This window comes from Pocillopora verrucosa, chromosome 10 (assembly GCF_036669915.1).
Source record: "Pocillopora verrucosa isolate sample1 chromosome 10, ASM3666991v2, whole genome shotgun sequence".
Lineage (NCBI taxonomy): Eukaryota > Metazoa > Cnidaria > Anthozoa > Scleractinia > Pocilloporidae > Pocillopora > Pocillopora verrucosa.
The window spans coordinates 4761193-4775715 of NC_089321.1; the positions used below are offsets into that span (position 1 = coordinate 4761193).

General features: G+C 40.8%; 2 protein-coding genes across 2 annotated transcripts in view; one reads left to right on the forward strand and one right to left on the reverse strand.

The window, feature by feature from the left end:
• LOC131771324 (RNA-binding motif, single-stranded-interacting protein 1) overlaps nucleotides 1-9923 on the reverse strand; it is a 44861-nt gene extending 34938 nt beyond the window's left edge. The window contains exons 1-4 of the mRNA XM_059087096.2: nucleotides 9796-9923; nucleotides 1786-2355; nucleotides 1297-1439; nucleotides 882-1069 (exon numbers count right to left, since the gene is read on the reverse strand). The gene's annotated coding sequence lies outside the window, so the exon portion shown is untranslated. The remainder of the gene's footprint in view (nucleotides 1-881; nucleotides 1070-1296; nucleotides 1440-1785; nucleotides 2356-9795) is intronic.
• A 1491-nt stretch (nucleotides 9924-11414) lies between these two features.
• LOC131771381 (neuropeptide FF receptor 1-like) lies at nucleotides 11415-13878 on the forward strand. The gene has a single exon (XM_059087161.2). It carries the CDS (start codon nucleotides 11575-11577, stop codon nucleotides 12742-12744), a length of 1170 nt encoding a protein of 389 aa, XP_058943144.1. The 5' UTR covers nucleotides 11415-11574; the 3' UTR covers nucleotides 12745-13878.
• The last annotated feature ends 645 nt before the right edge of the window (nucleotides 13879-14523 follow it).

The following is a 14523-nucleotide window of genomic DNA, read 5'->3' on the forward strand; positions in this document are numbered from 1 at the left end:
TTTGGGCTGTTTCAACCTAACAGTTGGAGTTTGACCTTTCAGAGGGATGTCCCAGGTTTATTGTAGGTACCTCGTGTCACATTCAAGACAATCTCAGCCAGACGTTAGACAGAATAAATTTGTCACGAGAAGTTTTGAGGTTATCTTGGTTATGGTGCGGAAAGCAGCCTGCCAGGTGAAATTTTGCCGCGTATCTGGGATGGATGAAGGCAGTATTGTCTACACGATTGTGCAAACTATGTTGGCAAAATGTATACCTGATTTGCAATATGCAAGTATGCCGCATTAGTTATTTTCTTTCAATTTCTGTGCGTCTCTTATAAACTTGTCAGATTGGCAGATACGACTGTCACTCTTTTGTGTGCATGCAAATTGACTAGCCTTCTTGTCCTCGCTTTGAGAGGAAATTCGATTGTTTTTAAACACGATGTCGAGGCCAGAAAGTAGCAAATTAGGCACGCCACTTATGGGAAGTCTATCAGCACTCTCATCGCACAGCCTAGGCAGATAATCTTGCATACAATAGGCCATCTTCGAGATGCACAAAGACACTGCTTTCAAACGAGGGTAAGTGAAAGGCCTATGATGTAAAACTGATTTTCCTTTTGATGCAAGCAGATCTCATTTTCACAAGAATGGTTTTGCACTTGGCCTCGTTTTGAAAGTGAGGGTTTTTAGCAATCGGAAAGTACTATTGAGGCGGGCGCCAATTTAGCTGTAACTTGAAGAAGTAAGGTATTAGTGCTGTAATATCTTTCAACGCCATGATTCGGATGCACCGTTAAAAATACTACAGTTGCGGGTAAGATTCCTTTAAAAGCTAGTCACATTCAACTTCCATGCATATATTCACTATACAAAGATAATGAAAATCGGCAAACCTCTTTTATCTCCACCACACCCAAACGCCACAACAACGCAAGTCTTCTTAAGTTAGCTAAAACAGTTCGCGGAGATCCGTGATTAGCCTTTGGCTAGATATCTCTTCCTCAATCAGAGCTTAGCGGTGAGCGTGTGAGAGCAGGAAGGATTACGACCATAATCCTCTGATAGCAGAAATGAAGGGCATCTGAGGGATGGTACAGAAAAAAAAATGCGTTATTTGGGCCTCATTAAAATGGGGGTGGAGTATTAGTGAGAATGTTAAATGCATTTGTTTTAACTTCAAGCCAATGACTATTGAAGGCGCGAAAAGAAAAAAAGGACCACTTCAGCCTCACTGAAATGAAGGGAGAAAATGGCTGTACTGTTCTACATAAAAACTACGGCCAGTGTGCAATGCTGAAGTAAACTTACTGCAGTCCACTTTTCGCCATATTTATCATCTTCATCAATCTACAGAGGTTACACCTTTGTAGCCATCAAGATGGTCAGAGGGTCTGGTAGCATATGCAAGCACTGCTCCGGATTTCGCAGATGACTCAGTGACCCTTTGTGTCCTACAGTGTAAGAAGAACAGAGATTTCCTGTGAATCGAAACAATGGCTTCACTGTGTCCTAACCGGATACAATTGGATCCTTGTGTAAACAATTAGCAAGTTTTAGAAAATTTTGGACGAAGAAGAATGTGACACCTTAATTTCATAAATTCGATATCACTCAGGTGGTGTAATCAACCTCTGTATTTTTCATTTTCAACCCTGAAAGTCTTTTTGAAAAGGCATTGGCAATAACAAGAGTATGCTTCACCTTAGTACTTTAACAGACCCTAGCAAAAGCCGTAAAACATCAATCAGTGCTAATAATAAATCCAATTTACAAAGCAACAATCTGGGTTTCGCATACCTCTCCTTACGAATGCTTTTCCGCCATATTCCCGGCTGGATGTTCTGCTTCAGTCGATTGCATAAGGGCTGAATGTAAAACCATCTTGGCCAGCTTTGTCGATTATACTAACATCAAGTACCTTGAAATTGTATTCCAGGCTCCTTCACCGCCGTAAGAATTACAGCGTTCGTAGTTGTTGAGCTATTCCAGCGTATCTATAACGTTCCCATTTTTCCACGTAAGCAAGGAACCAACATCTGCTGAAGCCTCTAATTTTTGTACAAACAAAAGCGAATCAGGCATTTGAAGAGACCTTCAGTTGCAAGGGCAAGATTGCCTGTCGATGTATAGATAAAATCATAACGGATTGGTAGAACAGTGAGAGAAGTCTCCATTAAAAAGTCAGTTTGATGGCAGATGTACTGTTTTCAACCCAATTTTGGCAATCTTGATAGTGTATGCTACTCTGTCTATCGATGGTACTGTCTCAGACTTGGTTCGTTGGAGGTGTTTCGCTATCCATAATTCTTTGGCGAGGCTTGAAAGAGGGAAAGTACCCGTGTTTCGTTCACTTTAAATCATCCGTTTCTAAAATAGGAAAAACAAATATTCTCACCTTGTTTAACACTGTCACACTTGACAAAGAGTGAATCAAACATTTTTAAATGACTTACCGCTCAACTTAAGCTTAACCCTTTATATCCTAACATCAGAACCCACAATCTCTATACCATTCTCTATACATTTCCTAAGGTGCTGACACGAAGAATTTTTTTAACAGAAAAAAAATTTTTTTTGCTGGTGATCACTTCCTTTATTCTCATGACCTTTACGTCTGTTCAGGGGTGATATTGTAAGGAGAAATTAGATACTAGTCACTCTGAGGCGTCCAATTTCTCGTAAAAGAGAGTTTAGAACATTGCTAATGTTAAATGTGAGAGCACTATACGAAATACATTATCTCGCTGGTTGAGTAGAGTGTGTTAATGGCCCATTAAGCTTGGTAAAGGTTGCTAAAATAACTGACTTGGATCTCACTTTGGTGTATGTTTATCTAAGGGTCGCCTAAGGGATTGTACTTTAGCCATGGATTGGATCAGACTTGTTGTTCGGAAGGGATTGCACTGTCCTTACGGCAGCCTGGCCATTCACCTAAAATATAAAAAATATTTAAGGGCCGCATAGGAAGAAACACCGTCATTCTTCTTTTAATTGTTGGAGGTAGATTAGCACGGAGCTAATGATTTTTTGCAATACATTTTAATTAACTGGAAACAAGGCACTTATAACAGTAACTTATCGGCTCTAAGAGGAGGTCTTCGTAAGGGTTAAAGCGAAGATCACGCCCTAGTTGTTCTCAAGGCTTGAAATTTTGTGCTCCTCCACGGGAGCACAAAATTTTCGGCGATTATCCATATCCTCCTCATAATCTTTACGATATTCCTACCCTTGCGCAAGAGTTTAAAAGCTCCAAAAGAGATAATTCGTCCTACTGATCAAAAAGTTCCTCTTATCTGAATATATTTATATATACGATAAAGCCCTAACCGGCGAAACGTTTACTACCACTACGGACCGACTAAGGCCGGTTAATAATGTGCTTATATCCTTCTGTGATAACTCAAATCGTACTGACGCATCTTTTGCCTTCATAATATGTTCATTGACTGAAGCCAAGGGACTCTGGCCATTAGTGATCGCCTGGCGGGAAGGGGAGAGGGGTCTAAGAAGGCTCTGGTCATTATTGATCGCCTTGCGGGGAGGGGAGAGGGGTCTCAGAGGACTCTGGTCATTATTGATCGCCTGGCTGGGAGAAGAGAGGGGTCTCAGAGGACTCTGGTCATTATTGATCGCCTGGCTGGGAGAAGAGAAGGGTCTCAGAGGACTCTGGTCATTATTGATCACCTGGCGGGGAGAAGAGAGGAGTCTCAGAGGACTCTGGTCATTATTGATCGCCTGGCGGGGAGGGAAGAGGGGTCTCAGAGGACTCTGGTCGTTATTGATCGCCTGGCAGGGAGAAGAGAGGGGTCTCAGAGGACTCTGGTCATTATCGATCGCCTAGCGGAGAGGGAAGAGGGGAGAGGGGTCTCAGAGGACTCTGGTCATTATTGATCGCCTGGCTGGGTGGGGAGAGGGGTCTCAGAGGACTCTGGTCATTATTGATCGCCTGACGGGGAGGAGAGGGGGTCTCAGAGGACTCTGGTCATTATTGATCGCCTGGCTGGGAGGGGAGAGGGGTCTCAGAGGACTCTGGTCATTATTGATCGCCTGGCGGGGAGGAGAGGGGGGTCTAAGAGGACTCTGGTCATTATTGATCACCCGGCGGGGAAGGGAGATGGGTCTCAGAGGACTCTGGTCATTATTGATCGCCTGGCGGGGAGGAGAGAGGGGTCAATGAGGACTCTGGTCATTATTGATCGCCTGGCGGGGAGGAGAGAGGGTCACAGAGGACTCTGGTCATTATTGATCGCCTGGTGGGGAGGAGAGAGGGTCACAGAGGACTCTGGTCATTATTGATCGCCTGGCGGGGAGGAGAGAGGGTCACAGAGGACTCTGGTCATTATTGATCGCCTGGCGGGGAGAGGGGTCTCAGAGGACACTTGTCATTATTGATCGCCTGGCTGGGAGGGGAGAGGGGTCTCAGAGGACTCTGGTCATTATTGATCGCCTGGCTGGGAGAAGAGAGGGGTCTCAGAGGACTCTGGTCATTATTGATCGCCTGGCTGGGAGAAGAGAAGGGTCTCAGAGGACTCTGGTCATTATTGATCACCTGGCGGGGAGAAGAGAGGAGTCTCAGAGGACTCTGGTCATTATTGATCGCCTGGCGGGGAGGGAAGAGGGGTCTCAGAGGACTCTGGTCGTTATTGATCGCCTGGCAGGGAGAAGAGAGGGGTCTCAGAGGACTCTGGTCATTATCGATCGCCTAGCGGAGAGGGAAGAGGGGAGAGGGGTCTCAGAGGACTCTGGTCATTATTGATCGCCTGGCTGGGTGGGGAGAGGGGTCTCAGAGGACTCTGGTCATTATTGATCGCCTGGCGGGGAGGAGAGGGGGTCTCAGAGGACTCTGGTCATTATTGATCGCCTGGCTGGGAGGGGAGAGGGGCCTCAGAGGACTCTGGTCATTATTGATCGCCTGGCGGGGAGGAGAGGGGGGTCTAAGAGGACTCTGGTCATTATTGATCACCCGGCGGGGAAGGGAGATGGGTCTAAGAGGACTCTGGTCATTATTGATCGCCTGGCGGGGAGGAGAGAGGGGTCAATGAGGACTCTTGTCATTATTGATCGCCTGGCGGGGAGGAGAGAGGGTCACAGAGGACTCTGGTCATTATTGATCGCCTGGTGGGGAGGAGAGAGGGTCACAGAGGACTCTGGTCATTATTGATCGCCTGGCGGGGAGGAGAGAGGGTCACAGAGGACTCTGGTCATTATTGATCGCCTGGCGGGGAGAGGGGTCTTAGAGGACACTTGTCATTATTGATCGCCTGGCGGGGAGGAGAGATGGGTCTCAAAGGACTCTGGTCATTATTGATCGCCTGGCGGGGAGGGGAGAGGGGTCTCAAAGGACTCTGGTTATGTCACGATAAAATTTTCCTGATAAGGCTCAGTAATAATGTAATATTCTTCTAATCCACCCCCACTCGCCTCTCATTAACAATTCATTAGAAGCTAATATCTATAGTTGCCTCTTTAAACTCCGTTGGCGACGACTAATCTCCCCTATAATCCCCCGTGTGATCACCCCAAAAAATTCCTCCGACCCCACCCAGGCTAAAAAAACTCAAAGGTCCTCAATTCCCATCTTGTAAAAGATCTTCGTGAACGCAATTGTGTTTCACTGAGTCGGTTTACATTTTACAAGAACTCTACATATTGTTGGTGATTTCGTTCAAGTGTACAGTGAGAGAATTACAAGATTAAGCGATCTTAAAGCGCCGAAGAAAATTTGAATAGTTCCTTTTTTAGACAATTTATTAGTCAGGGCTACATCGCATTTTAGATATTCTTACAACTAAATTTTATTACTCTGGGGATAAACCATGATAACTTTATATACAAAACGACATGCCTAGGGGACCCACAGATGTTGACTTTCAACCGGCAAGGAGAGGTGACGCCTTTGTCCATGGAGAAAAGTAGGAAAATGAAGAAATAGAATGTGTAGTTCAATGCATTTTGTAAATAGAAAGGTTTGGTTTGAATAAAACTTGAGAACTGACTTGCAAATACAAATTATGAAATAGTTTTATAACAATAAAGGATAACATGAAATCCTGAAATAACAACGAAATGATACAATGGATGAAATTATTTCCTTTGGTAAACTGAAGGAGGGTTCTATTTACAAAAGATAAGAAAACAAGTAAATTCTCGTTGGAAATTTCCTAAAAGGAAATGAGAATGGAACAAAAAAAAGAAACACAAAAACGAATTGCTAGAACAAGCTGACCAACACTGGTCTGAGAAAACAGAACACTTTTTTATTACAGCGGATACAGTGCTGATCCTAAACTACTTCTTTCCCCGCACTCTGAGGCTTATTATCTTATTATGCTCTTCAGTATATAATTATATTGCCAAATATTGTTTTAATGATCAATGATAATAAATGATCACATACTTCCTCCATCGGATGAACCAAACTATTTATCACAAATATAGTATTTGGTAAACAAATGAACACAGTTAAGCTTCTTTTACACCATAGGAGGTGAAAAAGGGCAGATTCATTCGATAATTTCCCAAAGAGTACTTCAGATCCTCTTCTACCAAAAAAAAAAAATCTAACGATGATTCCTTAGAAATTGGCTCATCAAAATTCAAGTTGTACAGCAAGAGATGCAATAGATAATGAGTGGACACCCTTAAGCGCTGAACAAACTATAAAAAAATCATTATGATTTACTAGCATTCACTTGTGCGCTAGTAAAGTAAATGAAGATAACATTGGGGCGTTTGACTGTGCGCGTAAATAGGGAGGAAAGAACCAATCAGATTGTAGAGATTGCTACCAAGGACCAATCAGATTGTAGCGTTTGCTGCTATGAACAAATCAGATTGTAGGGTTTGCCACTAATAACCAATCAGATTGTAGGGTTTGCCACTAATAACCAATCAGATTGTAGGGTTTGCCACCAAGAACCAATCACATTGTAGGGTTTGCCAGTAAGAACCAGTCACATTGTAGGGTTTGCCACAAAGAACCAATCACATTGTAGGGTTGCCACTAAGAACCAATTAGTTGTGGGGTTTGCTATCATGCTCTTCTTGAAAAATAAGCTTTTTTATTTGTCAAGTTGCTTTTTTCTTAAGTATCTTAATACAACAACTTTATATTACTATTGCTATCACAAAACGCAAGATCGAGCCGACACTGTAACTACCTCCGTCTTTTGCGGAGTTAAAGATTCTGCTCAGTAGCTTTTGCTTCAAGGGTCACAGATTTAAGAGCATTGACCAACAAACTTGAATAGGACTGAGGCGGATCCAGGATTAAGCGCGGGGGGTTCAGATAAAACTTTTTGAAAGATTTTACTAATATGTCAGTTCTTTTGTTTGAAAAAATATTATCAGGTTTGCAATAAATTGTCGACAGAACCTCACCAAACTGGATTTGTTACCTCTAAACCAAAGTATTTTGAAATGAACATTTTTTAAATAAAGTCGTTCAGTGCGTTTCGGAGTACATTACAATGTTTTTATGTTCTCAAAAGTGATCGATAAATCTCGATCTTTCAGATCCAACATCGGCAGTCACGCTTCCAAATAACGCAGTGTTTGATGTTGATCAAGTATTTTGGATTAAAATATGTTTACCTTTTTCGAAAGTCAGCCAACTTGCCACGGTAACGAAATGCTACACAAAGCTTTATTTTAATTGTCAGTGAGTGTCAAACAAAGTTCCGCGAGATAATTTTTCTTGATAGATGAAAGTTGGGCCGGTTTAGGTTCACTAGCCAGGAACAAAAGCCCGCTAAATCGGCCGGCTTGATCGAAAATGCATCGGACAGGTGTCTAAAGACATTCTTGTCCACTATTATATCCCGGACTAAACGAGAGAAAATATTCACGCCGAAATGATATGGAATTACCAAACGATCACGAAGGATTTGACACCACAAGAGGAAAAGGTTACCAAAAGCTACTAAGAGTGGGTGTTGTCAATACCATAAAAGGTTCGGCGTGAAGTGCCACAATCTTGCTTCGCTTCATAAAAATAAACGAGATCATTCATGTCCAGTGCATGATTCTTTTAGAATAGTGAACATAACTATCCTAGCTACATAATAAATATAATTTTCAACAAAAGGTTGTCAAATTCTGTCGACTCACAGCAAGAGAAAGTGACGCTCGCTAGGTTAATCACCCTAGTTCTGGAGTTACCTTAATGCAAAGAAAACCGCCTCCAAAATCAAACATCACAGTAAAGCCAAGATAATCCTCATGAAAAGTAATGACATGGCTCAAATAGTTCGTAATGAAAATTTCAAGTGAATTTGACTCATGCATCTTGCAAATTGAAGGCATCAACTTGTTCATATTTCACGTGAGCCCGTAAGTTTGCGGACATATACCAACGGTCATTCACCTATACTCAAATAAATGTCCGTAAGTTTTTCAAATTTTAAATCACATCTTCTCAGTTAAAAAATGATATGACTAGATGAAGCTCTGTAAAATTACCTTATGGTGGATTCGTATTTGGGTGTTGCTATGGCTGTCCTGTTTGGTTTGAACATGAAGTGATTTCGTTTTTCAGCCGCCATCTTGGAATGGTCATGATGGTTAATGTTCTTGTCTTGTTGTGTTAAAAGTTGTTGCGAGCTCAGTGAGAGAGCTAGCTTTTGTCAATGTATATTGTTATTAATAATTAGCAAAAGTTTCATTTTGCATATCTTTATTGCTGGCTTAAAATATATCTATACTGGTTAAACAAGGAAGTTACGTTAAATGAGTATTGGCAATCCTATTTTGTGAACTTGCAAGTAGATATTCAGTAAAATAAACAGTGAGTTCGAGTATTCATAGTTTGCTGTGTGGGAAAAAAGTTACCATACTGAGTTGTTTACAAAGAGAAACTTCTCATTGGATTCGATTGCTTGTTATAATATACGGGTCTCAAACAACTGTCTTAAACCAACAGCTATAAGATGGATCGTGGTTTCGACATCACAGTATGGAATTAGACTTGAAGAATTGCTTAGCAGGACGTCATTTCTAAGTTTCTTACAAGTTGCAACATCGAAACGTGGCATTTATGCAAACGATTGTAAAGCTTCGACGTCGGTTAAAACACGATACATTAAATTCTCTCTCCATCCTGTCTGTGAATCTAGTATATCTTACACTTCCGACTTCGAAGAGTCAGGAACTACAACATATTTTTACATAACATTTCGAGAAAGTCAAATACCGTGAAAACTAAAAAAATATTCTGCTTGCCGGATGAAGAGAAATTTTGAGAGCATAAATTTACCTTCGGTGAGTGTTCAGGGGTTAAACATATACCGTATGATTTCAATTTTCCTGTACAGCTAAATCAATTTTATTAGGTAACAGTTATTTCGAATTCGCTTCTCTAATGCTAGTTAATGGCACTGAAATAAGTATCGCAGCCGTGCATCGTAAATTGGCTTAAAAATTATCGATCCAGATGGTTGAATTTTAATCTAAAATGTTTCCGCTATAAGCTTATTTACAAGCCTAGTGCCTAAGTCCTTCATAAACTCTTGCCAATGTTGGTTGAAGGTTCAATATCAGACGCTCCTTACGTAACGAATCGACGAAGAAATAACTGCTTTTCAGTTCAGGCGAAAAGATTATATCAATCTAAAGACAAAACCGTTATTCATGATAAGAATAAGCAAATAACGAACCAAAATTCATTAAAAATATCACATCATTCTTTCGAATTTTGTCGACTGTGCGAAGTTTCATGACTCAGCTTTTCATCCATTTACCGGCTTACAATATAGTTCAAACGCCACGTGAGAAAAGATTTTAAAATCGAAGCAAGGTCAAGGAACTTACCCAACGAGAGCGACAGAAAATCCATCATTCAATCCTCACACACAGAGAATATCCCAGATGCATTCCGTCCTCACGAGGCAAGAAATTGGAAATCATTTCGAATTCAATACACACTGTCTGGATTTTTTTTTTTGAGACCAGACACAAAAGCTGTTGCTTACGTAAAGCACCTATTCAACGGTACTTGCGTGACATAGAGCCGCATGCGTGTCACGCGTAGACTTTGAACGTTGTACCCTGATTTTTAACCCAACTTCTTACAATAGCTGCGAGGTTAAAGACTAAAAAGCTTTTTTTATATTTTTCATACTTATCAATAAAGCGATTCAATCAGCTATTTGTTTCCAACTGTGATTGATCAATCGACTCTGCATGACGAGTCACACAAAGCAGTTCTCGTCAAAAGCTGTAGAAAGCACGTGCGTTCGATTTTTAACACTCTCGTCGCTCGCGTGCTCTTTTTTTTTTTCTTTCTTTTTTTTTTTTTACGTCAGCGCACTCTTCACTAAGCGGCCTCCGACCATTTTGTTTATGACGAATGAGCAAAGGAACTGTGTATTCGACCATAACCGTCAAAAACGTCTCTGAACAGCCTGAATCAAGAATTTCATATTGCTAAGCGTAACGTGATATTTGAGGTTATAGCTCGGGGGCTCCAGGATGATAATAATAATGATGATGATAATGAAAATCTGTACAGCGAATGACCAATCAGTAACAATGAAATATCTTCACCTTATTCGATGATGTAATGAATTATTCGCGCAGATATTTTGCGAGTTGCGTAGTAATTTTCCGAGCCCAGTAGTGATGAGTTAAAAAACGAACAATGAGCAAAATTTCTGCTCGTATCAAATGTGAAATGATTGAAAGGAAGTTGATTGTTTCACTGTTATTTTATTTTCCAGTATAATGGCTTCTGCGTTTCGAAATACATCCTAAACATCTTAAAGATCGCATAAGCCGTGCGCGAAAAACAAAAACAACACCAGCGACAACATTGAAGTGTTTTTCATGAGTAACGAAAAACACCCGACGGCCCTATTTAATAGAAAAGCCTACAAATGGAATAAAATACAGAGACAATTTAGTGTGGCTTTTTTGTTGCTCCGCCTTCCGTCAGTATTTTTGCCTTGTTCTACAGTATAATACCGAGGCATATTTTTCGCGTTCCGATATCCCTTACATGGTGAAGTGTATGTAATATTGGAATGATATACATTTTTTTAATCAACAAAAGATACTCAGTTGCTGAGTGTATGATAATTAATGATAATATGTTTAATTCTGTTGCAGACAAAAAAAAAACTATGCGAATTATTGAATCTTGCTTTAATGAAGATCTTTGAACGATATTGGCTATTGAACGATAATGTTACTTGATAAGATGGATAAAAGATAATTATTTTCAGGTCTTTCCTATTATTCACTTTCAAATGACCGAGGAGGTTAGGACCTTATTGTGCTAATTGCTCATTCAACGCGTTGCTTTCAGTTCTTCTTTTATTCTCATGTCAATAGCTGGCGGTGTGTACACAAAAAGATAAAAGTTTGTTTAACAAGCCGGCGTTCTAAGTGATTCTGTTTTGTGAAAATAAAATGGTTTGAATGCGATTACACAGACAAGCGTAAACTTGTATTGCGCACGTTACCTCACATTTCGGTTCTTGTAATCAGCGCACCTTGCCATTAAGTTTAGAAATCATAATAGAGCTTTTTCTATTCAATTAGCGTCGAAGTTTTTTGAGAATCGCACGATACGCTGTGAATCGAGTGATAATGGAAGCGAAATCCCTCAATCAGCAGAAGACAGTTCAAACAAGTATAGCAGAGAACAATTCCACTATCAACAGCTACGATGAAAAGGCGAATTATGACAATCTCGTCTTTTTTCAACTAGCAATTTTGTTCCTGACTCTTGTAGCTGGCTTGATCGGAAATGGCCTCGTGGTTGGCGTTGTTATCTCCAATCGCCAAATGCGGACACGGACAAACCTTTTTCTGACGCAGCTTGCGATCACAGGGATAGGAGTTTGTTTATTCTGCATACCATTCATGATAGTAGCGCTCCTCAAACACGGCTGGGTGTTTGGCAAGCCACTGTGTCAGTTCAACGGGTTCGTGGTACCTTTCTGGTTTGCTTCGTCCATCTTCACGCTTACAGCCATAAGTATACACAAGTACTTCTCTATTGTTAAGCCTTTGAAAATGATAATAACACAAAGACGCTCTCTGATGATCATTCTTGTGGTATGGGTCTCGGCGCTAGCGTGTTCCATAGGTCCCATTTTTGGATGGACTGAAATCGTGTACAAATCATCATCAAATATGTGTGGTCCTCGATTTCCGCGCAGTGCATTGGACATTTCACATACGGTCTTTCTGATATCCGTGGTCTACACAATTCCCATCTTAGCAATGATATTGTTATATTGGAGGATTATAGAGGCGGTGAAGTTGCATTGTAAACGGATCCGTGACACCGCTATCATCGATGATCGAGGTATCTTAGCACAGAAAAAGATTATTATCACCCTTTTGTTTGTTTTAGCAGCATTCGTTGCTTGTTGGACGCCATTTTTCGCGTACGGAATCTTGACTCTTTTTGCAGACGCCAGTCAGATTCCACAACATTTTTTACGTTTCGCCTACATCTGCGGATTTCTGTATAGCGTGTGTAATCCTATCATAATAGGCGCGCGAAATCCGCGCTTTCGAAGAGGGTTTAAGGAACTCATTACCTTTCAAAGAATTAGGAGGCCCTCTCTAAGTCCCCACGGTGCGGCATCCAGCCCACAAAGCTTGAGTGATAGGCGACCATCGGCTGATTATTTAGCTGAGAAAAGATGCTCAGTGTGGTTTCTTTCAAGTCAAAACTCACTGCTACGTTTGGAACCAGAACTTCCACAAAGACGTCGAAACTTACGATGGATTGAAACATATCTCTGAAAAGAAGAATTACAGCCAAAGCTAGACTAATGTAGTCGTGAGGTAAAATAGTCAAGGGTATATATCTCTTGAATAGACGAGCCCTTTCGTCACTCCAGCCACACGATGGGTACTTGACTCACAGATATATGCATATCATGTAGGCGCTGCATTTAAGGAAGTTCAAATCCCTGAACGTCACTGTTTGGGAAAGTTAGAGCCATCCCCGTGAGGAGACCGCCTCTGAAAGGGTTTGGTATGGTAACAAAATAAGTTTGTAGTACTTCCCTAAAATATCCTCGAATGCATAAGGAAATACGATTAGAATGTATCCTTGGAGGGGCTTTTCATTGTACAATTTAATTCATCACTCATAGGCCAAGAATCTACAAAATGTTTGAAGAAGGAGAATTAAACCACTTGCAACATGCATCTTTTGCGTCTTGGGCTTCGTCCAGATTGAATTGTGAATCCAACAGTTTATTTCCATTGTGAACGGTAATTGAATTGATGATTCTTTTGAGGTTTTTCTTCTTAAAAGAAGAGACTAATATACTATTTCAGGATACATTTGTTAAATCAGCAGCGCTCTCTAGCACATTTTTGCAGCATCATCATTACCACCATCCGTAGTCTTTCTGATGCACCATTCTCCATGATACAAAACCAGATGTTTATCGGGAATGTTATAAAAGCAAGGTGAACAGAGTTGCAATCAAGGCTTTACTGAAGTGTCACAATAGATACTTGTTGAATAGGCACAGAAAGTTGCACGACGTATTAAATCTTATCATGATTGGAGGTTCAAAGGACTCGAACGTCTGTCATTTCGATGGACCATGAACGCGTCTAACTACAGTCTTGAAGCATTAAAGTCATCGTAGACTGAGCTGTATTACTCAAGGTTGGTGCTGTGCAGCTACCTAATTTTTGTTTTATTTGTGTCGTTGCAATACAGCCAAGGAAGGTGTAATTTAAAAGCAGCAACTCATGAAGAAGTCCTTTCTCTATACGCAACAGTCAAAGTAAATACGTAACCTGTAATTCAAGCGCCCAAAGGCAAATTTTTTCTATCGTTGCACTCAGATTAGGTTATACATTGTAATTTAGTGTTAACAACTGAGCTGAAAACGTAAATTAGCCATCGCAAAGAGTTTAAAGGCTGACGTTGCGAGCCGGTTAACCCTTCGTCAGAGCGATTGGAGGAATTGTGGGTTGTTGATGGGTTTATATGCAGAAAATGGAACTGCTCTATTGGTGGGAATATGGTGACGAGAAGTAGGTCCATTTTCTGCATGTAAACCCACACACAACCCACAATTCCTCCGATCGCTCTGACGAAGGGCTAACGCTCGAAAAGTCAGCCTTAAAACTCTTTACGGTGGCTAATTTACATTTTCAGCTCAGTTGTTAACAAATGAGACAATTATCCTCTTCGAGGAACTACATTGTCTATTTTGTGAAGTGCCTTCTCTTCTTGGTTAGTTTTTTGTCTTTTTCGAAAGACTTAATTCGTCTCATGCAAAAAGCATGATCTCATGCGCCAAAAATAAATCGATGACGAGTTTAAAAATTCTCCGCACTGCTTTAATTTTTGATTTCCCAAGATTTTACTGGCCCTAAAAACAGTTTTCTGCACTTGCCATACAAATTTTAAGCTCAATATCCTATCTTAATGCACCAGTAATTGGGTGAAATTAGTTCTAGTATAGCCGGGAGTTCTCCATGTCCCCGAAGTGCTTGCACTAAGGAGCATGACATGTAACGTTTTTGAGGTTTAATACTAGTTTCATCATGAAT

What these genes read in the sequence shown, in the direction of transcription:
- LOC131771381 (XM_059087161.2), top strand. Translation starts at nt 11,575, where the DNA reads ATGGAAGCGAAATCCCTCAATCAGCAGAAGACAGTTCAAACAAGTATA.